Source organism: Cervus elaphus, chromosome 32 (assembly GCF_910594005.1).
Source record: "Cervus elaphus chromosome 32, mCerEla1.1, whole genome shotgun sequence".
Lineage (NCBI taxonomy): Eukaryota > Metazoa > Chordata > Mammalia > Artiodactyla > Cervidae > Cervus > Cervus elaphus.
The window spans coordinates 41,501,576-41,525,302 of NC_057846.1; the positions used below are offsets into that span (position 1 = coordinate 41,501,576).

General features: G+C 36.2%; 1 protein-coding gene across 1 annotated transcript in view; it reads right to left on the bottom strand.

The window, feature by feature from the left end:
• Window positions 1-23,727, bottom strand: part of ADAM2 (ADAM metallopeptidase domain 2) — a 110,693-nt gene that overhangs the window by 86,373 nt on the left and 593 nt on the right. The window contains exons 2-6 of the mRNA XM_043893613.1: window positions 23,420-23,496; window positions 21,039-21,094; window positions 15,839-15,917; window positions 6,573-6,649; window positions 2,872-3,040 (exon numbers count right to left, since the gene is read on the bottom strand). Of these exons, the coding sequence (XP_043749548.1) occupies window positions 2,872-3,040; window positions 6,573-6,649; window positions 15,839-15,917; window positions 21,039-21,094; window positions 23,420-23,496 (458 nt within the window). The remainder of the gene's footprint in view (window positions 1-2,871; window positions 3,041-6,572; window positions 6,650-15,838; window positions 15,918-21,038; window positions 21,095-23,419; window positions 23,497-23,727) is intronic.

Sequence of the window (23,727 nt, forward strand, 5' to 3'; positions counted from 1 at the left end):
TAGTCTGTCTTAGCAAAACAATTAAAAATTTAAGACAAAGGTGCCTAAAAGAATGCCAAGAAATGTGTGCCTTGGAAAGGTGGGTAGGTGCTAAGATTTCGGAAGACTTCAAAAGTCATTTTATTTAGTAAAAGAAACTAGTCAGTAAAGAAAACCAATTTCTTGGATACGTGTTATATGAGGTTGACTCCAATTACCTGAAATTTTGCTTTGGTCAAGTAAACACTAAAGAATTGAATCTAGGGAAGAAGACTAGAGAGCACTGCTAAGTAATCCAATTGCAATATAGTTGGAGTAAAGAGTTAAAATTAGAAGATGCCAAAGATCACTGGTAAGAATATTCAAGGAGAAGGGACATGAAGATGTTGATAGATGACAGACAGACAGAAAAACATATAAGTAGGTAAATAGTTCATGTGTGTTTTGTGTATTTTGTTTAACTTGGGCAATCATCATGTGCTACATAAGCTCAATAACTAGGAAAAAAATGGAATGAGAGTGGGAGATCTATAAATTCCATTAGATAAAGCCATGAAAAAATATACAAGATAATATATAAGACAAAAAAACCTTGAGACTTAACACAGGAAATACTGGAGAAGGAAATGGCAACCCACTCCACTGGTCTTGCCTGGAAAATCCCACGGAGGAGCCTGGCAGGTTACAGTTACCGGGGTCACAAAAAGTTGGACATGACTGAGCAACTGAGTACAACACAGGAAATATCATTATCTAGAATATGAGTGTATAAAGAAAAGAGAGAGAAGGTGATACATAGAGAGAGGCAGGAGAATGTTATCAGAGAGTAAAGTGAGTTGAAAATTCCAGGGAGTTTTTATGTTATTTCACCATTAACATTTACTCCATGGTAGTGGACTGAAACAACACAGAATCAACACAGTCTCAGCTGTCATTTTTGGGAAATGAAAATAAGTGAATGCTAACATTTATTTGGAAATTGACAGCATCAAGAATAGCCAGAACAATCTTGAAAAACAACACTACTGAAGGATGCACACTTACTAATTTCAGAACTTATTTCAAAAATATCTCAGTAAAAAAAAAGTGACTCTGGCATAAGAATAGACATAAAGATCAATGGAGTATTATTGCATGTGCAGAAATAATCCCTAAATCTTTAGTCAACTGATTTTGAAATAAAAGGGCCAGGCCATGGAAATTCAGTGAATAAAAGATGAGTCTCTTCAACAAATGGTGTTGGGAAAACTAGATATGCACATGAAAAATGATAAATTAGAGCCCTTCCTCCCTTTTTACAAAAATTAAATCAAAGTTGGATCATATATTGAAATGTAAGAGATTAAAGAATAAAACTTTTAGAGGAAATATGAAATAAATTTTGTAAATCTGGTGTGATAGTTAATTTTATCTGTGAACTTGACTGGGCCACAAATGCCCAGATATTTGTCCAAAAATTATTCTGGATATTTATTTGAAAATAATTTTGGATAAGATAAACATTTAAATTGGTGGACTTTTATTGGAGTAGATTATCCTTCATAATATGTGTGCACCTCATCTGCTCAGTTGAAAGTATTAATAGAACAAGGATTACCTTGTAGCAAGAATGTGCACATTGCTGTATTTGGAATGGATAACCAACAAGGACCTACTGTATTGCACAGGAAACTGCTTAATGTTATGTGGCAGTCTGGATGGGCAGAGGGCAGAAGTTTTGGGGAGAATGGTAACATACATAAGTATGGCTGAGTGCTGTTGCTTGTCCATCTGAAATTATGACAATATATTAATCAGCTATGAACATGTCGTCGCTCAGTCGTCCGACTCTTTGTGACCTCATGGACTGTAGCCGACCAGGCTCCTCCATCCATGGGATTTTCTAGGCAAGAGTACTGGAGTGGGTTGCCATTTCCTTTTCCAGGGGATCTTCCTGACCCAGGGATTGAACCTGGATCTCCTGCATTGCAGGCAGACGCTTTACCCTCTAAGCCACCAGGGAAGCCCCTTAATCAGCTATACTCCAATACAAAACAAAAGTTAAAAAAAATTCCTTCCAAGTGGCTGTCTTTAGACTTGAACACAACTTTTCCATGGTTTCCATTCTGCTGGTCTGCAGTCTACTTTAAATCTTCTCATTCTTTCTGTGTATTTATATCAAATATATGTATATGTGTGTATACATACATGCAGACACACAGACACACACACACATCTTATTGGTTCTGCTTTTCTAGAGAAATATCTGTCATGGAAGACACCCTTTTAACTATTGCAGCTGTGAAACTGAGATTGTTGAAAACCAAACACAGAATCTCACTTTGTGAGTGAATGGACTACAATACAGGTTGAACTTCTACCCTCACGGGGTGTCTGCTGAAAGAAGTAAGATCCTAAAAATTGGAATGTGGGTGTATGAGAAACTCTGATGAAGCTGGGGTCATTAATCTTCTAAACTCTGGTGAGTCTTCTTTGTTGATTGAAGAAGTCTCTCCATCTTTGGATAAGGATATAAGGAAAGTATAATGGCCTACCCTAAGACAGTTGCCATAAAAGACACTTGTGATTCTTCTCAGGATCCTAGATAGGTGTCTTCAGTATTTATGTGAATGTCACTCATGCTTATTTTATCAAAATTCAGACATAATAGATATGGAGAAAGGAGTGCATCTGCAGACAAAAAAGATCTGGATGCCACTAATGGTAGAAAATGCCAGCTTGGAGTTCTGGAAAACTGAGTGACTAGTTTTGAGACTTACAATACAAGCTATGAAGTGTCTGGTATGTCTTGCTCTCTCTCAATAATTTGCAAGCAACTGGTTTATCATAAAAATACATTGTTTATATGGCTGCATAGTAATAACCACATAGTTTACTCAACTGATGACTCACCTCTACATTTTGTATCTTATAGGGCTTTTCTCTTGGCTCAATTTCTTTTTCAGTATATACAGAAGCACTTGAATCCCTAGGTTTTACTTGATAAACCATATGTTCAAAACCAATTGAAGGCTCCAAGGGCTCAATTCCATAACTTACATTTTCAAACTGTAGTAAGCCCCTACAAATTCCAAAAAAAGTGAATAAATAAAATAATTCATTTTTCTTAAAGTCAATAAAATTAAACAATCCGTTTTTTAATAGTATGTAGATATTTTCAGTCTTAACCTTGGGTGGTGAAATAGGAAAACATTACCAAGAATTCACAAATTTACTGAGTGGAATGAGTAGTAGTAATACTATTGGCATTTATCTAGCTATAATTAATACTATAAGGTTTCCACATATACTAAAAAAACCCTTAGTTCAGGAGGGAAGTAGGAGACATGGCAAGAGTTTTCATACCATGCTTTTCTAATGACAGTTTCCCATGATAAGCCATTACTCACTTTAAAACTTAGCAAAGGTCAATGAAACTAAAAGTTGATTCATTGAGAGGATAAACAAAATGAATAAACCTTTAGCCAGACTCATCAAGAAAAAAAGAAGAGGACTCAAATCAATACAATTAGAAATGAAAAAGAAGTTATAACTGACACTACAAGTTGCTACAAACAACTATATGCCCTAAAATGGACAACTTAGAAGAAGTGGACAAATTCTGAGGATACAAGCTTCTAAGAGTGAACCAGAAAGAAATGGAAAATATGAACAGGATAATGACAAATACTGAAATTGAAACTGTGATTAAAACTTCCAAACAAAAGGCCAGGGACAGAAAACTTAGCAGGTGAATTATTTCAAGCACTTAGAGAAGAGTTAACACCTATTCTTCCCAAATCATTCAAAAACATTGCAGAAGAAGGAACACTCCCAAGCTCATTCTATGAGGTCATCACCACCATGACACCAAACTGAGATAATGATGTCACAAAGAATACTAAAGGCCAATATAACTGATGAACATGGATGCAGAAATCCTCAATAAAATATTAGCAAACAGAATCCAACAACACATTAAATAATCATACACCATGAGCAAATGGGATTTATCACAGGGATGGAGGGATCCCTCAACATATATAAATTGATCACAGTGATATATCAAATTAACAAACTCAAGAGGAAAAGTCATATGATCATTTCAACACACACAGAAAAAGTTTTGACAAAACTCAGCACCTATTTATGATAAAAACACTCCAAAAAGTTAACATAGAGGGAACATACTTCAACATAATGCAGGCCATATATGACAAACCCACAGCAAACATCATTCTCAACAGTGAAAAACTGAAAGCATTTCCTCTAAGATCAGGAACAAGACAAGGATATCCACTCTCACCACTTTTATTCAACACAGTTTTGGAAGTCCTAGCCAGGGCAATAGAGAAGAAAAAGAAATAAAAGGAATACAAATTGGAAAAGAAGCAAAATTGTCCTGTTTGCAGATTAATGGTACTACACACAGAAAATCCTAAAGATACCACCAGAAAACTACTAGAGCTCATTAATGAACTCGGTAAAGTTGTAGGATACAAAATTAACACACTAAAATCTCTTGCATTTCTATATATTAACAATACAAGATTCAAAAGAGAAATTAATGAAACAATCTACTTACCATCATATCAAAAAGAAACAAGTAACTAGCAATAAACCTATCTAAGGAGGCAAAAGACCTGTACTCAGAAAGCTCTAAGATACTGATAAGAGAAAGCAAAGATGACACAAACGGATGTAAAGATATACCATGTTCTCAGATTTGAAGAATCAATATTGTCAAAATGACTATACTATCCAAAGTAATCTACAGATTAAATGTAATCAATATCAAATTCCCAGTGGCATTTTTCAGAGAATTAGAACCAAAAAAATTTAAAATTTGTACGAAAAAACAAAAGACCTTGAATGGCCAAAACAATCTTGAGAAAGAAAACTGGAGCTGGAGGAATCAGGCTACCCGACTTCAGAGTATAGTACAAAGTGACATTCATCAAAACAGTATGGCATTGGCACAATAATAGAAATATTGAAACTGGATAGAAATTTCAGAGCTAAACCTATGACCTATGGTCACCTAATCTATGAAAAGGAGGCAAGATATACAATGGAGAAAAGACAATCTCTTCAATAAGTGGTGCTGGGGAAAAGAAAACCAGACAGCTATATGTAAAAGAATAAAATTAGAGCATTCTTTAATACCATTCCCAAAAATAAACTCAAAATGAATTGAAGACCTGAACATAAAACTGGATTCTATAATACTCTTAGAGGAAAACACAGGCAAAACACTTTCTGGGATAAATTGCTGCAAGATCTTTTTTGATCCACCTCTCAGGGTAATGAAAATAAAACCAAAAATAAATGCAATGTAATATAACTAAAAAATTTGGCACAGCAAAAGAAACCATCAACAAAACAAAAATATAAGCCCATGAAATAGGACAAAATATTTGCAAGGGATTAATCTTTTAAATATATAAATAGTGCATGCAGCTCAATATCAAAAAACACAACAAACTAATCAAAAACAGGGGTGGAAGATCTAAACAGACATTTTTCCAAAGATGATATACATATGGCACATGAAAAAATGCTTAATATCACTAATTACTAGAGAAATGAAAATCAAAACTACAATGAGGAACCACTTCACACTATTTAGGATGGCCATAATTAAAAAGTGTACAAATAAATAATGCTGGTGAGGGTGTGGAGAAAAGGGAACCCTCCTACATTGTTGGTCAAAGTATAAATCAGTACAGCCACTATGGAGAACAGTATGGTAGCTCCTTAAAAAACTAAAAATAGAGCTACCATATGACATAGCAATCTGACCCTTGGATATATATCTGGAGAAAAGCATAATTTGAAAAGATACATGTGCCCCAATATTCACTGCAGCACTATTTGTAACAGTCGGCACATGGAAGCAACCTAAAAGTCTACTAACAGAGGAATGAATAAAGAAGATGTGCTACATATCTACATTGGAAAATGTAGATAAAAAGGATATAAAGGCCATAAAAGCCATAAAAGGCTTTTTGTAGCAACAAGGCATTTGTACAAAATGCCATTTGTAGCAACATGGATGGACCTAGAGATTGTCATACTGACTGAAGTTGGTCAGAGAAAGATAAATATTATCTGATACCACTTATACGTGGAATTAAAAAAAATGTTACAAATGAGCATATTTACAAAACAGAAATAGAGTCACAGATGTAGAAAGCAAACTTAGGGTTACCAATGGGGGTGGGTGGAGGGAGGGATAAATTGGTAAATGCGAATTGACATATATGCATTACTATATATAAAATAAATAACCAACAAGAACCTCCTGAATAGCACAAGAAACTTTGCTCAATACTCTCTAATATTCTATATGGGAGAAGAATCTAAAGAAGATTGGATATATATATATATATATGAATACATGTGTGTAAATATATATATATATACACACACACACACACACAGGCACCTGACTCACTTTGCTATACAGTAGAATCTAACATAACTTTGTAAATCAACTGTACTTCAATAAAAATTAACTAAAAATAAAAATAAAACTTCTGAATATAATTTCTAAATTTGAAAATTATTTCTTAAAAATTCCATTTTGCAACCATAAAATTATATATCACAACCTGAGTCCAGTACATGTGCTAATGATCGCCATAGAATTTGGATAACCTTCAATATCCCCTTGGTAGTAGCAAAAGTTCTGAAAAATAAAGAAAAACATATGCACTTCTATCAGAATACTTCATGTTAAATGCACTATTCTCAAATATTTAAAACATATATACATATAGTGTATGCATCAAACACTTACTATTTCCAAGACAGATATATAATATTATTAGATGAACATTTAACCTCAGTTTTCCAAAATTGTGCCCACAAGTTTCTAAGAATAAGTACACTTCCATGATCTTTTCTATTATAAATTAAACATGATAGCTCCTATCATTAAGATCAAGGCAAAAGTCATCAAAAACTTATTTTTTCAAATTCTTCTGACTTATTTTTTCAAGGTAGATATAAAAATATAAATAAATCCAAAAACTTCCAAATTTATCAAATTAAAAATTACTTTATTATAATGGCAGAGTAAATTACATTGGATTATAAACTCCCAAATTTACTGAAAAACTAATTCACACATTTAGAAAGCTCAATGAATTCAAAGAGTTTAAAACAAAGAGATCCATAAACAGACGCATCAGCAAAAACATTAAAAATCAAAGAATCAAATCTTGAAAGCAGCATGAGAAAACTAATTACCTTAAAAGAGAACTCCAGTGATATTTGCATAGATTTCTCTGTAGAAACTACAAAGGTTAGGAAGCAGAGGGCTAACATAATGTACTTAAAGAAAAAAAAATTACTCAAGGGTTCTATATCAAGCAAGGCAATGTTTAAAAATAAAATAAAATACATTTATTTCCATATGAACAGAAACTTTGAGAATTTGTTATTACTTGCCCGGCCTTACATGGAATACTTAAGGAAATTCTTCAGGTTGAAAGTAAGTGATCTCAGATAGTAATTCAAATCCACATAAAATTTCAAAGAGAGCTCAAGAAGGTTATTATGTAATTGAAAAAGCATAGTATAAAGGCATATTTTCCCTTTCATTCTCTTAACTGATTTAAAAATCAATAGAGTAAAGTAATATGTATATATGCTTCCCTGATGGTTCAGTTGGTAAAGAATTTGCCTGAATTGCAGGACATTGCCTACAATGCAGGAGACCCAGGTTTGATCTCTGAATCAGTAAGATCCCCTGGAGAAGGAAAGGGCAATTCACCCCAGTATTCTTGCCTGGGAAATCCATGGACAGAGGAGCCTGGCAGCTATAGTCCATGGGGTCACAAGAATCAGACACCACTTACTGACTAAACCATAAAATGTACATAGCGTATTACTGGGTCAAAGAAATAGAATATATTTGCCAATAACAGCATATAGAAGGTGAGTGGAAACAAAGAAGTACTAGGTTAAGGAAAGGACTGCAGACAGTAAAGTAAATGTAACAGTGAACTGTTGGGCTTGTACATTAATAAATGTAATATGTACAACAATAATACCACAGAAGGGAGGGAAATAAACAGTTTTAGGGGAAAATGTCTCTGTGTCTCACTGGAATTAAGGTAATATAAATCTAAAATTGCATCAGTTCAGTTGAGTCGCTCAGTTGCGTCTGACTCTTTGCGACCCCATGAACTGCAGCACGCCAGGCCTCCCTGCCCATCACCAACTCCCGGAGTCCAGCCAAACCTATGTCTATTTGGTCGGTGATGCCATCCAACCATCTCATCCTCTGTTGTCCCCTTCTCCTCCTGCACTCAATCTTTCCCAGCATCAGGGTTTTTTCCAATGAGTCAGCTCTTTGCATCACGTGGCCAAAGTACTGGAGTTTCAGCTTCAACATCAGTTCTTCCAATGAACACCCAGGACTGATCTCCTTCAGGAAGGACAGGTTGGATCTCCTTGCAGTCCAAGGGACCGCCAAGAGTCTTCCCCAACACCACAGTTCAAAAGCATCAATTCTTCGGTGCTCAGCTTTCTTCACAGTCCAACTCTCACATCCATACATGGCCACTGGAAAAACCATAGCCTTGACTAGACGGACCTTTGTTGGCAAAGTAATGTCTCTGCTTTTTAATATGCTGTCTAGGTTGGTCATAACTTTCCTTCCAAGGAGTAAGTGTCTTTTAATTTCATGGCTGAAATCACCATCTGCATTGAATTTGGAGCCCAAAAAAATAAAGTCAGCCACTGTTTCCACTGTTTCCCCATCTATTTGCCATGAAGTGATGGGACCGGAGGCCATGATCTTAGTTTTCTGAACATTGAGCTTTAAGTCAACTTTTTCACTCTCCTCTTTCACTTTCATCAAGAGGCTTTTTAGTTCTTCAGTTTCTGCCATAAGGGTGGTGTTATCTGCATATCTGAGGTTATTGATATTTCTCCTGGCAATCTTGATTCCAGCTTGTGCTTCCTCCAGTCCACCATTTCTCTTGATGCACTCTGCATATAAGTTAAATAAGCAGGGGGACAATATATAGCCTTGATGTACTCCTTTTCCTATTTGGAACCAGTCTGTTGTTCCATGTTCAGTTAGAAAAAAACAAACTACCTTCTCTGTCCATGGTGCTTCTTCTAGCATCAGCACTCGTGAACTCACAGAGTGCCTTATCCACTGCCGTGTCTTCTACACAGTGTTGTGTCTGATACAGAAACTTTTTTCTCAGTGAATTAAGTGCAGCCATTCGTTTATGTGGGCTTCCCTCAAAGCTCAGTCAGTAAAGAATCTGCCTGCAAAGCTGGAGACCTGAGTTTGATCCCTGGGTCAGGAAGATCCCCTGGAGAAGGAAATGGCCACCCACTCCAGTATTTTTTGCCTGGGGAATCCCATGGACAGAGAAGCCTAGCCAGTACAGTCCATGGGGTTGCAAGAGTCAGACACGACTTAGTAACTAAACCACCACCATCACCATTGGTTTATGTACATATCTAACCATACATTCTATCATCTGGAAGTGGCTGATCTAATTTAAAGGTAGACTAGCTTACTGAACACTCTTCTACCCTGGTAAGTTGGGAGACATTACTCTGAAAGGCTGGGGTTCTCTTTGCATCAGAGACCAGTATATGGCAAGTTTCACTAAGAGCCTCAATACATTTGTCCAGATACAAGGTGTTGAAATGGGGGTCTCACCTTCCCAACATTATATCTAATAACTATTTTGTAGCTTTTTTGCTTTCTACCATAGTAACTTTTAGCTCCCATCCACCAGTGGGGAATTTGTTCACCCAGGGACACAATAATGATTCTACTACTTTGGATGATGAAACTTCCACCTGGAGATTTTGAGCTACTTCTGCCACTGTACAAATGAGCAGGCTAACACAGTGGCTGGAGGGACTGACTCTGAACACAGTAGGGAAAATTGTTGCTTAAAAAGTGCTATGTCTTCAATCCACTTGACTATAACAGTAACCAAAATAAGATATGATTAAGGATGCAGACTGTTTGGGAATGAAGATTTGTGTTATTATGCTAGGTAAACATTCATAAGAAGCTTTGATAGGTCTGGTTGAGAGCAATGGAAATGCAAGGCAGGTGGTGGGTAAAAGAAGTCATACACAGCAATCATAACTGATCACAGAGGCGAAGACTCTAGCAGCTTTGCATATGTTCTTTTGGCTTGCCACATGCCTATGTATCTTTATTTGTATGTACCAACCATTTTCTTCTCCCCCCCCCGTCCCCTTCTATCATCAGCTTACATACAAGTGGCTGGAAGTTAACTTTACAAGTTAATTTAACCTCATGTTAACACAGCATTCAGCGGGACTGTGACTGAATTTGTGGAGAGTTTAATATTGCTACCAATGGACACAATGACACGTAATTGTGTGTCTCATCAATTTGTGAAAGAATGAAAATCGCTTTAATTGTGAAAAGGTTGGTTGAATGTTGTTAACTAGAAATGGGTGACTCTCTTGTTTTTTCAGGGTTCAAATGTGTATAAAAGAGCACATATGGGGGGCTCTCCTGGTGGCTCAGTGGTAAAGAACCTGCCTGCCAATTCAGGAGAGGTGTGTTCAGTCCCTGGTATGGGAAGATTCCACATGCCATGGAGAAACTAAGCTGTGTGTCACAACTATTTATCCTGTGCCCTAGAGCCTGTGCTCCACAAGAGAAGCTGCAGTAGTGAGAAGCCTGCACACCACCACGAAGAGTAGCCCTCACTCGCTGCAACTAGGGAAAAGACTGCACAGTAACGAAGACCCGGCACAGCCAAAAAAAAAAAAAAAAAATTCATTTTTTTTAATTTAAATGAGTGCATATGGAAACTGAATAATCTAAGTTGTAAGGCTCTGTTGATTATTAATGCCTTGCAACTCAGTTTCAAATTAACCTTTCGCCTGCTTTGTGCAAATGAATATGGGCCCCTTAATTATTTTTTCCTTTGCTATGGATCAAGCTTTGCTAGCACCGGGTGCTGGTGAGCATGGGAAGACAGCTCTGCTGTCTGGTTCCAGGGTGCTAGCTTGGTAGGCTCCTACAGAGAGGACAGTTGTGGCAACGCCAGGATGCTTCAGTGACTGGTGGTCACTAACACCCTTCAGCCAGTAGTTTCCATCCGTCCAGGCCCCTCTCCTTCCTCAGTGGAGTGAGTTTGGTGAGACAGCTAGTGAGCAGCTCTCCTGGCTACCCAAAGGGCAGATTTCCCTTGGATGGTTCTGAAGAGAAATTTCACAGCAACATCACTTGGAACAGCACCACAGTGACTTCTGCTATTCGAAGATGCATGGTCTTGCCACTTTCAGCAATCCCAACTCTGGGGTAAAGAAACAGGCTTCTTTAACCCATCCTAGGGTTGCCAACTGCTTCTTGTATCTGATATTCCTATGTCCTTTAAAGTTCTCTTTACTTCTTTTTTACTCTAATCCCTGTTACAGTTAATAATTCCCTATATCAAACTTTCTATGTGCAAATTTTTGAGTGATTTCTTTAGACATAGACTAACAGTTTCTTACATTTTTTAGATACTTCATTGACTTATCATCGTATTTGTATTTTTTGACTGTGGGTTCATATACAGCTTCATCTGCATAAATCACACTTTATACAATCAAGAGAAAATATCTCTTCCTTTCCTCCAGGTTCTGACTACTTTCCTGCAAATGTGGTTTATATTGTCCAGACTGATAACACGTCTAATTCTTCAAAATTATCAGTAAATTATATCAATCTTATACATAAGTTGATTGGAAAAGTTGGAAATCAATAAATAAATCATTTTAGGTCAGAGAGAATACAATTTCGATAGAGTACTCAAAGGTTTATTATTATTATTATTTTTTCATTTATTTTTATTAGTTGGATGCTAATTACTTTACAATATTGTAGTGGTTTTTGTCATACATTGACATGAATCAGCCATGGATTTACATGTATTCCCCATCCTGTTCCCCCCTAATGCAATGGATGAAACTGGAGCCCATTATACAGAGTGAAGTAAGCCAGAAAGATAAAGAACATTACAGCATACTAACACATATATATGGAATTTAGAAAGATGGTAATGATAACCCTATATGCAAAACAGGTTTATCATTTTTATACAATTTCCTTTCCCAGTTTTTTCATGTTTTTCTATTGTCATTTTCCTGCACTGTTTTCCTTTACCATACCGTGTTCAGTCTTCTACTAGCACTCAAAATGAACGTGTATAAACTTAGCAACAGGAAGAATGTTGCTGTTGTGTGTACCTCCTACAAATTTTGATTTGATGAAGTTGATTGATAGTTCTGCTCAAGTCATCATCATATTTGCTGAGTTTCTTCCTACTTCACCTATTGATTATTGAGAGAGAGAGTGTGTGTTTGTGTGGGCACGTGCATCCAGTTATGTCTGATTCTTTGTGGCTCTATGGACTGTAACCTGCCAGGCTCCTCTGTTCAGGGGATTCTCCAGGTAAGACTACTGGAGCAGATTGGCATTTCCTACTTCAGGGATCTTCCTGACTCAGGGATCGAACCCTCATCTCTTGGGTCTCCTGCATTGGCAAGTGGATTCTTTATCACTAGCACCATAGAGAGAGAAGTCTAAATCTTCAGTAATAATAATTTAATTATTTTTCATTTCTGTCCATTTCTGCCTCCTATAACTTGACGTCTATTTTTACATGCATACATATTTCAGATCGTTACGCCATCTTGTAATTTTACTTTTTAACCAGCATGAGTATCTCTCTGTCCTGAAGAGACCATAAAGTAAGCTGCAGACATGGGGAACAACCCTGTGATGACCAACCTAGACAGCATATTAAAAAGCAGAGACATTATTTTGCTGACAAAGGTCTGTCTAGCCAAAGCTATGGTTTTTCCAGTAGTCATGTGTGGATGTGAGAGTTGGACTATAAAGAAAGCTGAGTGCTGAAGAATTGATGCTTTTGAATTGTGGTATTGGAGAAGACTCTTGAGAGTCCCTTGGACTGCAAAGAGATCAAACCAGTCCATCCTAAAGGAAATCAGTCCTGAATATTCATTGGAAGGACTGATGCTGAAGCTGAAACACCAATACTTTGGCCACCTGATGCAAAGAACTGACTCATTGGAAAAGACCCTGATGCTGGGAAATACTGAAGGCAGGAGGAGAAAAGGATGTCAGAGAATGAGATGGTTGGATGGCATCACTGACTTGATGGACACGAGTTTGAGTAAGCTCTGGGAGCTGGTGATGGACAGGGAAGACTGGAATGCTGCAGTCCATGGGGTCACAAAGAGTGGACATGACTGAATAACTGAACAGAAATGATCAGGGAACAAATTCTGTGTCTGATAGGTTGAATTGGTTTCTTGTAGATAAGCCTTTAGTTAGCAAGATTTTAGGGATGAAAATCACTTGTGGAATTCATGAAAAACAGATTTATATGCTTCTAACCCAATTTAATAAACTCTCCTGATTTTTCCTACACTGAAGATAGGCTTGAAGCTTTGGCAAACATACTTTGCTAACATGGTATTTGAGGCCAGCATTCAATAACTTGCTACATTCAGGTTATTACTAAAACAGTCTTTGATTTGTCTCTTTAAGTACACATTTGTTTTTCATGACTATCTCCTGGGGAGGGAGGAAATAGAGTTAGGTGTTAGGTATATACAATCACATAAAAAGTAGGTGTGGGACATTGTGGCCACGTGCATATTATTATTATTATTATTTTTATCTTTGTCTCTCTCCCTCTCGAGGTTTCCCAGGTAGCTCAATGGTAAAAATATGCCTGCCAGTGCAGAAGACATAGAAGCTGTGGGTTTGATCCCTGGAGACTGAAAAGACAACCCATTCCTGTATTCTTGCCTGGAGAATCCCATGGACAGAGGAGCCTGGCGGGCTAGACCATAGGGTTACGAAGAGGTGGATATGATTGAGCATGCACACCATCTCCTTCACCACACTCACACACACACACACACACACACACAATGCCACATAGTATGTCTGTTTTATTTATATATATGCATAAGTGTATATATCATAAGACTTCTAGACAGTATGCATTATCTATACATTTGTATAGAGAACTCCATAGATGATTCACATGTATTTGCCTACTCTGTTGGGCAAAATTGAAAGAACTCACCATATTTATTATTTTCCCTGTTAAGAGCTTAGTCTATAAAAATACTTTCACTTCAATATAATGGTATAATTTGCTACATAGAAATCAGGATTGCAAACAAAAAATCAAACAGGTATTGGTGTGTGCTAAGCCGCTCAGTCATGTCCGACTCTTTGTGACCCCATGGCCTATGTATCCTGCCAGGCTCCTCTGTCCATGGGATTCTTAGGCAAGAATACTGGGGTGGGTTGCCATGACCTCCTCCAGGGGGTCTTCCGGACCAAGGGATCGAACCCACACCTTCAGCATCTCCTACATTGATACATCTGGCTGACAGTAGGTAACTGAAACCAGGGAAAGAGAAAGCAGTGATAAAAGGATGATGGTGCTCACCCAGTCCTACCAGTCACCACCTTAGTGAACCAGACCTTCTTGTGCAGGTATTCTCAGAGGCTGCACTGGATGAGCCTCTTCATTCCCCAGTTGCCACATGTGCACAGCACTTGTGGTCATCTCTTTTCTGCTCTCCCAGGCTAGCAAGGCCTTCCACCTCTTTCCCTGGTTCACCCTCTATACTGCTAACCGAACAGCCACTGGTGAGTGTGAACATGGCTAGGCTAGTTCTGGCTGGAATTTCCCCAGCGGTTCCTTGTGTCAGTAGGGATGAAGTCCATATGGAATTCCATGGCACAGCATATCTTTCATGGCCTGGCCCGCTCATATCCTTCTCCTGCTTGCTGTGTGCCTGCCCAGGCGTTTCATGCTATGGGCATACTTAGCTATCTCAGAGTCACTGGTCTTAGACCCATTCCCCAAGGGGAATGCAGATATGCCTCCCGCCATCTTAAAACCCATTTCCTTGGCCACCTTCTTCTGTTGAAGGCTTGGCTCAAAACCATTTCTGTGTGAATTTCTCCGAGACTAGTTATCACCATGTTTCGCGTATTGGTGCTGCTGCCACTGCTGCCAAGTCGCTTCAGTCGTGTCCGACTCTGTGCGACCCCATAGAGGCAGCCCACCAGGCTCCGCCGTCCCTGAGATTCTCCAGACAAGAACACTGGAGTGGGTTGCCATTTCCTTTTCCAATGCATGCAAATGAAAAGTGAAAGTGAAGTCGTTCAGTCGTGTCCGACTCTTTGCGACCCCATGGACTGCAGCCTACCAAGTTCCTCCGTCCATGGGATTTTTCAGGCAAGAGTACTGGAGTGGGGCACCATTGCCTTCTCCGCACGTATTGGTGAGGCACGGTAAATGGAAAAAGCAAAAACAGCATTTCAGGCATGGGTGATCCCTCAAATTCTATGCATCCTTCTATATTATTTTTACAAGAAATCACAAGCTTTATTAAATGAAGCTCTGAATATTCCAAATAGATGAACATTTAATGTATTCCTTAATGTGCATGAAATGTAATGTGTGTACTTCTTTGGTCCCTGAACATCAGACAATCTTTGGATTCTCCTTTTCTTCCAGTTTTAGCTTTCCTGACTCAAGTCAGGTTCTCTCATTGTAAGTATCTCACTCCATATCCAACCCTTTAACCACATTCATATGCACCATCATGAAACAGTGGCTTAAATGCATCATGGTCATTTGTGGTTTGTTTAACCATCTGTGTCACAAAGCTAACTGAAAACACATCATCAAAATGCTGTTATATTTGTGCCAAAACACAACTCCAGCCCTTTATAATCTAGCACTATGTGGACCCTAAGTAAGAGGATCACAGAATCTCATATAATAAAGGCAAAACAGACAATAAAACATACCTGGAACTGTTGTTCAAGAGGTTTCATACTTCCTGTGCCACTGTAACCATAAACTCTAAAATTATGAGGTAAGAAAGCTCTGTAAAATAAGATTTTCATGGAAAATTAAATAAGTATCTAAGGGAAAATGTCTTTCCTAGATTTTATTTTGAAAAGATATTTCTTTCATTATATTTATTATAGATAGGAAGAGAGACAGAGAGAGAGAAAGGGAGAGAAAGGAGACAGAGAGATTCTCTGAATACAAGAATTTAGTTCTAATTTTGGAGAAGGAAATGGCAACCCACTCCAGTATTCTTGCCTGGAGAATTCCATGGACAGAGAAGTCTGGTGGGCTGCGGTTCATGGTGTCACAGAGAATCAGACACGACTGAGTGACTAACACACACACACACACACACACACACACACACACAGAGTTCTAATTTGGCTCAAAATTTCTTGTCTTCAGACTTCTCCTCATTCACCTCATTGTCACTGTCCTCCCTGCTGTTTTTTAAACACAGTGGGCATTACCCATTGTGTTTAAACACATTACCCATTGTGTGACAGTGAGGTGAATGGGTAACGACAACCCTATATGCAAAACAGAAAAAGAGACACAGATGTACAGAACAGACTTTGGGACCCTGGGAGAATGTGAGGGTGGGATGTTCTGAGAGAATAGCATTGAAACAAGTATACTATCAAGGGTGAAGCAGATCACCAGCCCAGGTTGGATGCATGAGACGAGTGCTCAGGGCTGGTGCACTGGGAAGACCCAGAGGGATGGGATGGGGAGGGAGGCGGGAAGGGGGATCGGGAAGGGGAACACATGTAAATCCATGGCTGATTCATGTCAATGTATGGCAAAAACCACTACAATATTGTAAAGTAAATAGCCTCCAACTAATAAAAATAAATGAAAAAAAAAAAAAAACAAAACAAAGTGGGCAGACTTTCTTCTCAAGGTATTTGCACTAGCTGTTGCCTGTTCCAGGATGTTTTTCAACATAGCTGGTTGTCTAACCTACTTCAAGTCTTTGCTTATATACTTGCATGTCCCTGAGGCTTCTCTCGACAAGTTTATAAAACTTGGTAACTTTCCCAATTATTGAAGCATATGATTTTCAAATGACACTTCTTACTTTGCTCTGTAATTTTGCTTAAGCATGTGTCGCTTTCTAATATTCTTTCTAATCCCCTTTTTTAAATCACATTATTATTAGTCTCATTTGATAATATAAAATTCATATGCATTTTGTTTACTCATGTAATTCAAGCTCTTTAAAAATATCTGGAAAATAATAGTCAACAAATATTGAACTAACATGACATGAAGTCAACAGACAAGGTAGGGCTCTCACTTTAAAACACATTATTTGTAAACATGGGAAGAGGATATTTAAAAGTCTCTATAAAAAGAAAAGGTAGGTGTAGGTATTTCCTTTTCATTTTCCCAATATGTATAGTATAAAAATTGGTGACTGTCATGGCAGTCTGGATTTGTTAAAGCAAAAGATCAAAGAGCCAAACCACTGACAAGCAGACCAAAATTTCCCTCATTCTGGTAGCAAAAAAGAAAATAACACACAATGGAGTGGAGCTCTAGGAAATGCACAGATTCTGGGTTGAAAGCCCTATGAAGAGGCTTAGCTAGTGATTTGCAGGTACTGTTTTTTGGCAAAGAAAGAAGTCATATATCTATGCTTGGCCGAGGGAGGAAGCTATTACTGAGAGGTCTAGAAACCAGCAGAACTTTTGGTGGCTGTGCAGTTCTGGAATAAACATATGAATATTTATGTTGTATCAAATACATAGCTTCTTTCCCTGTAAAATCATTTGCCACATTTTGAAGTTGCACAGAGTAGCCAAGGGGCTAAATCTCTGAAAATAAGACCAAATATTTTTTTCAAAATTGATGATACAGACTCAATAAATCCTATTTTATTCAAGCATGATAAAAGCAAAGAAAAATTACACCTACATTACTAGTTTTAAAGGCTGATGAAAACCAAAATAAAACCTTCTAAGTATCAAGAAGAAAAAGATGTTCCCTTTAAAGAAGAGCACTAAACTAAGACTGAGAACTTAAGTTGTCAATACAAAAGAGGAAAGCCAGAAGACAATGAAATAAATACTTTTAAAGGACAAAAGTCATTTTAAAAAGGTCATCCCAGAAGTTATTCCAGCAAAAAAGTTTTTAAGAATAAGGTTAGACACAATTGTAAAAAAAAAAATGTACATATGAACACCAAGAGGGAAAAGAGAGGGGTGGAATGAATTAGGAGACTGGGATTGATGTATATACACTGTTGACACTATGTATAAAATAGATAACTAAATAGAACCTACGGTATAGCACAGGGAACTAACTACTCAGTGGTCTGTGGTGGCCTAAATGGGAAGGAAATCTGAAAAAGAGGGGATATATGTATATGTATGGCTGATTCACTTTGTTGTGCAGTAGAAACTAACGCAATATTGTAAACCAACTATACTCACATAAAAATTATCTTCTTTCTTTTCTTGATTTTTTTTAAGATTTATTTTTAATTGGAGAATAATTGCTTTACAATGTTGTGTTGGCTTCTGATGTGCAATGTGAATCAGCCATAAGTACACACATATATCCCTCTCCCTCCTGAAAGCCCCCCTTCAGCCCCTTCCACCCCATCATCTAGGTCATCACAGAGCACCAGGCTGAGCTCCCTGTGACATACAGCAGCTGCCCACTAGCTATCTGTTTTATACATGGTAGTGCATATGTTCCACTGCTACTCTCTCAATTCATCTAATTTTTTTTTTTAAGAGATTTAACTGACCACAAAGGGGAAAGTGAGGTGAAGATGGGGCAGAGAGAGATTTGAAAGATGCTGGCCCTGAAGATTCAAATGATAAGGTCACAGGCCAAGGAAAGCTGGCAACCACCAGAAGCAGGGAGGTGTGGAAGACACACTATGCCTCCCCCAGGGAGCCTAGTCCTGCTGACATCTTAATTTTGTCTCAGGGATGCTAATTTCAGAAATCTGGCCTCCAAAAATGTGAGGCAATACATTTCTATTGTTGTAATCCACTCCGTTTGTGGTGATTTGTTACAATTGACACAGGAAACTGGATGTGTATGTTCTAGAAAATTTAGAAAAATGTACATAGAAAAAAAATCACTTGCAATCCCACTGTTCAGGAATTTTACTGTGAAAGTTTTTGGTGAACTTCTTTCTAAATCCTTACTTTTAAACATAAATATATATGTATATGTGTATATATATATGTATATATATAATAATTTTTGTATATTTTCAACTTAAGTAAATTTGATATACAATAAATTGAAATATTTAAAGTAAGAAAAAGAATCAGGCTAATATTTAACACTAAATGCAAGCTAATCAAAAACAAGCAGACCTACAATAGAAGTGAAGAGAATTCCTGAGACATAAAGAAACTAACTGCAGATAGAAACAAATGTAGGAAAAATGAAGAGTGCCACAATGGGTAAATTCATGCTTAATTATAAAGGGACATTGACTGTACAAAAGATAATTGTTACATTGGGGCTTAAAAGCATATAAGAAAAATAATGAAAAAGTAGAAGACAAGTGAAATGAAAAAGGCTTAATGATCTAACAACTTATGTGTGTGTGTGTTAGTTCCTCAGTTGTGTCTGACTCTTTGACCCCATGGACTGTAGACCACTTAGGCTCCTCCATCCATGGAATTCTCCAGGCAAACAGTGGAGTGGGTAGCTATTTTTTTCCCAGGGGGTCTTTCCAACCCAGGGATTGAACCAGGATCTCCTGCATGGCAGGCAGATTCTTTACCATCTGAGCCACCAAGGAAGCCCCCAACAATGTTGAGTAACTAGTACAAGTAATAATTTATATTAGATTCAATAACTCAGGAATTAATATGATAGTCTAGAGAAACTACTAAAGAATAGAAAAAGATATATAACAAAGAATTTAATTGAAAGAAAATGGTATAATATAAAATAATAGATTCATTAAAATGGAGGTTATGAAGGAAAAAGGAATATAAAATAAAATGTACAAAAGACAAAAATGACTTCAGACATAATATAGAAAATCAAAGGATCAAGAAAAACAAGAGCATCTTCAAATTGTTGAACACAGCTAGACTTAGTACAGTACTTAATACTGTGTGATATCTGTACAGATAAGTAGGGCTTGGGAATAAACCTAAAATTAGAGAAAATAGTCCAGAAAGAGATCCCTGTCATAAACACTCTCTTGAATGATGACAAACATTTCATTACAGTCAAATGGGAAAATTATGTTTTCAGTAGCATGTGCTGGATTCATTGGAGGGTAATACAAAAAAATATTCAAATCTGGACTCCCATGCTCATAAAACACACAAACATGAATTCTGGATGAATCCTAGAGTTGAGTATGAAAATGAAAACAATAAAAACTATTAGACAAAAGTGGCAGCTTGAATTCATGACTGTATGGAGACAGATTTCTTTCAATATATGAAAATAATAATACCTACAAAGAAGATAATAATTTGGATTGCATTAAAAAAGAGTTTCAGACTCAATTAAAAAAATTCCTGACTGAATAAAAAATTGAAAGAGAATGATAGGAAAAATTCCTCCAAAAGTACTATGTAGATTCAATGAAGTCACAATCAATATCTATGGACATTTCTTTGTGGAAGAGTTTTTTGTAAAATATATGAAAATGAAAGGGGTAAAAGCCAGAATATTCTTGATGAAGATAATATAAAGAGACAGACTGACTAAAACTTTTAATAAAGCCCATAGAAAAAAGACCACTAGAGTTTTGATTTTTCTTTATTCCTGAATATGGTGTGCTTTTTTTTTTTTTTAACTAATTTCCTCAGCTTGTATGGGATTGAGTTTGGGTAATTACAGTTATATTCCACATCCTTAATACTTTATGATGTGTAAACTAATTTAAAACTCACTGTTCTTTCCACTCAAAAATCCACTATGTTCTTTCAAACTAAGTTGAATATGAGAACTTGAAAACAAGTCATATTTATGTATTAATGAAAACTTCAAGATAATTAATATATGTGCTTAAAAGATTTTTCTGAAGCATAAAATAAGAGACAAATAGCCAGCAACTGAAAATATTAAAGAATGCAAAATAATTACTTTCTAAATAAATATAAATAGTAATTATAAATAGAACAAAGAAAAGGTGATAAAATAACGTAGGTCACCTACTTTTGCATTAGGTTCACAGTGTATATTTTCCCTTCAATTAAAATGTTGTAGGATACCTGGCAGGAGAGTGGATTAAAAAGGCAAAAGAAAAGTGAGAAAAATGTTATAAAGGAAAGCTATCTTTTATGCTACCAATAATCACATCCTATAGCACACTAATACAATAAAAAGAGGAAAATTTATAATTTAATATTGACTTATTCCAATGGAATCAGATATTAAAATATTTGCTTCATTTTAAAGAGATGTGATAATATAATATGTGCAGTTTTTTTTTCATTTTTAATGTTTAGCCAGTAAGATAGAACCTAAAACATTGATTATTTTAATCTGTAAGTGTGTTTAATAATGAACTTATTGAAAAATTTGCACTTAAAAGAATATAATTACTCAAAAGAACATTTATGTAGTATAGCAAAGAATTAACTGCACATGCTTGATATTTATAGATTTTATAAAATTTCTTCCAAGTTTGGATGCACTATTCATTGATTTTGTTAATATTAAGATAAATTTTGCCTGATAAATAATGGTTGTATAGTAAATGCTAACTTTACTCTTTGCTTTGTACAATTTTTTCTTATTTTTGTGTTAGACCTTTCCATTCCCTTGTGATTTAGTTGTTTCTCTTGCAGGCATATATTTTAAAATCCAATTTGAAAGGTATGTGATTTCTGATAAACTTAATCAAAGTACAAAGTTTTATTTAAAATTTAATTCTCCATTGTATCAAGATATATGTGTGCTTTGTATTCTTTTATTTGTTACAATTACAATTGCATCTTCAATTTATTTTGAGTTATACACATCCATACTTTTCACCAGTTCCTGCTTTTATGTTGTTCTTTGTCTCAGTTTCAATTTCTACCTGCTGAAGCACATTATTTAAAATATTTTCTTCTCTTGTAATCTGAAAGTGTTAATGTACTCTAATTTCTAATAAGCTGCATTTATTCTGTGTTGTGATACCTGATCTCAGTTCATCTATGTTTAATGTAACCTCTTCTCCAGACTTTTTCTCTCTCTTTTCTAGGAATTCTAACTATTCCGTACCTATAAGCCTCTAATTCCCCTGTTTTTGTTTAGCCATTTACATGTTGTATCTGTTTATTTCTTCAGCTGTCTCTGTTCTACTGTTAATTCTTGATTTTACATGCATATCTTTCAATATAGAAATTCCACTCAGTTATTTTTAAAATCTTCTAGTCTTTTTTAAGTTGAATATTCTCTTATGATAATTTCTTGATTATAATAATTATAAATATAACACATTGCATATTGTGTTTGCAGCATTTGTGAAATCGGTAGGTATGATAACTTCATCAGTTGAAAAATTACTATTAATCCCTTATTATGTATCCATTACCATTCTAGGCATTGGAATTAGAGATATTAACAAAATAGTCAAAAATTTTCCCTCATGAATTTGACAGTTGAGGAAAGACTTCTCTTCTACTTCTCTTATGGGAATTACTGTCATTGAATCTGGTGAAACCTGGCTGAAGACATTTCCCTCTTAAGTAGGTTCCGTGCATATTTTCTAATATGACCAAGTAATTCCATAGATTTTTTCCATAAAACATGAAACACTCTTAAAATGCTGTTAAATGTCTCACTTCTTGTTTTCTATTTAAGTAGTTTAAAGTTTTCATTAAATACATATTCCCTTATAAATTATATATTGACAATTTTAGGCTTGTAATATCTGTGTTAGGGTGAGCATTAAGTAGTTGCTAAGTAAGTATTTGCATTCAAATTATCTAAACATTTACTACTCAATTAAAAAGAAAATTCAGGTGTAGTGTTTCAAAAACCATACTTCACTTCTTTAGAAATTATTCTGGAAATTAATTAAAAAAAGATAAGAGTCTTTCTAATTGAGTCAAAGAATAAAAAAGAGAAAACTAATACCTGAACCAAGACAAACTAAGATGGCATGAAAAAAATTCTTAATGATTAACATGTTTGCAATTAAGATATAAAAATTATTCATGTAACATTTCATTAAGTCAAACACTTATCATTCCATATAAGGATGCCATAGGTTTACTAAACAACAACTAAAAATCCTCCAAATCTTGCATGGTGAGTGAGGGTTGAGAGACTCCAAATGGGTCAAGTCAGAGATTATTCAGACACTCAAGAGGGAAACATTTAGAAGATGGGCCTTGGGACTTTAACATAAGCATCACTTCACCATATTTCTATGAAACACTGTTAATCTTGGTTCATTTTCAAAAGGGTTTTTTCACTTAAGAAAAATTAGGGATAAATATAAAATTCAGAAAGTGTGCAAGGATGAAAAGCACCAGGTTTACTTATTAGGAACAAAATATTCACATGCTTTTTTAGTTCGTGGAAAATGTTAGTGCTTTAATTACATGTGTTTCTACTCCTCCACTTGATGTTGACCGTATTTTCTCCGGAACTGTGAACTGCACACGTAGTCTTTCAGAATCTGCAAGGTGGAAAATGTTTTACTGGGGCAACATCCATCACCTCACAGCTTCCTTCATCATTTCCTCATCTAAACCCATAATATTCTACATGCTGCCCCTCATTTCTGCTCTCTTTTCAAGTACCCTCAATATCCACTTCTTTCTAGAATTACAACTCTTTTCAAGAGAAATAAGCATGCTTCTTTAGGAATATTGCCCTGTGGGCAGGTTCCGGTAACCCTGAGGCAAGA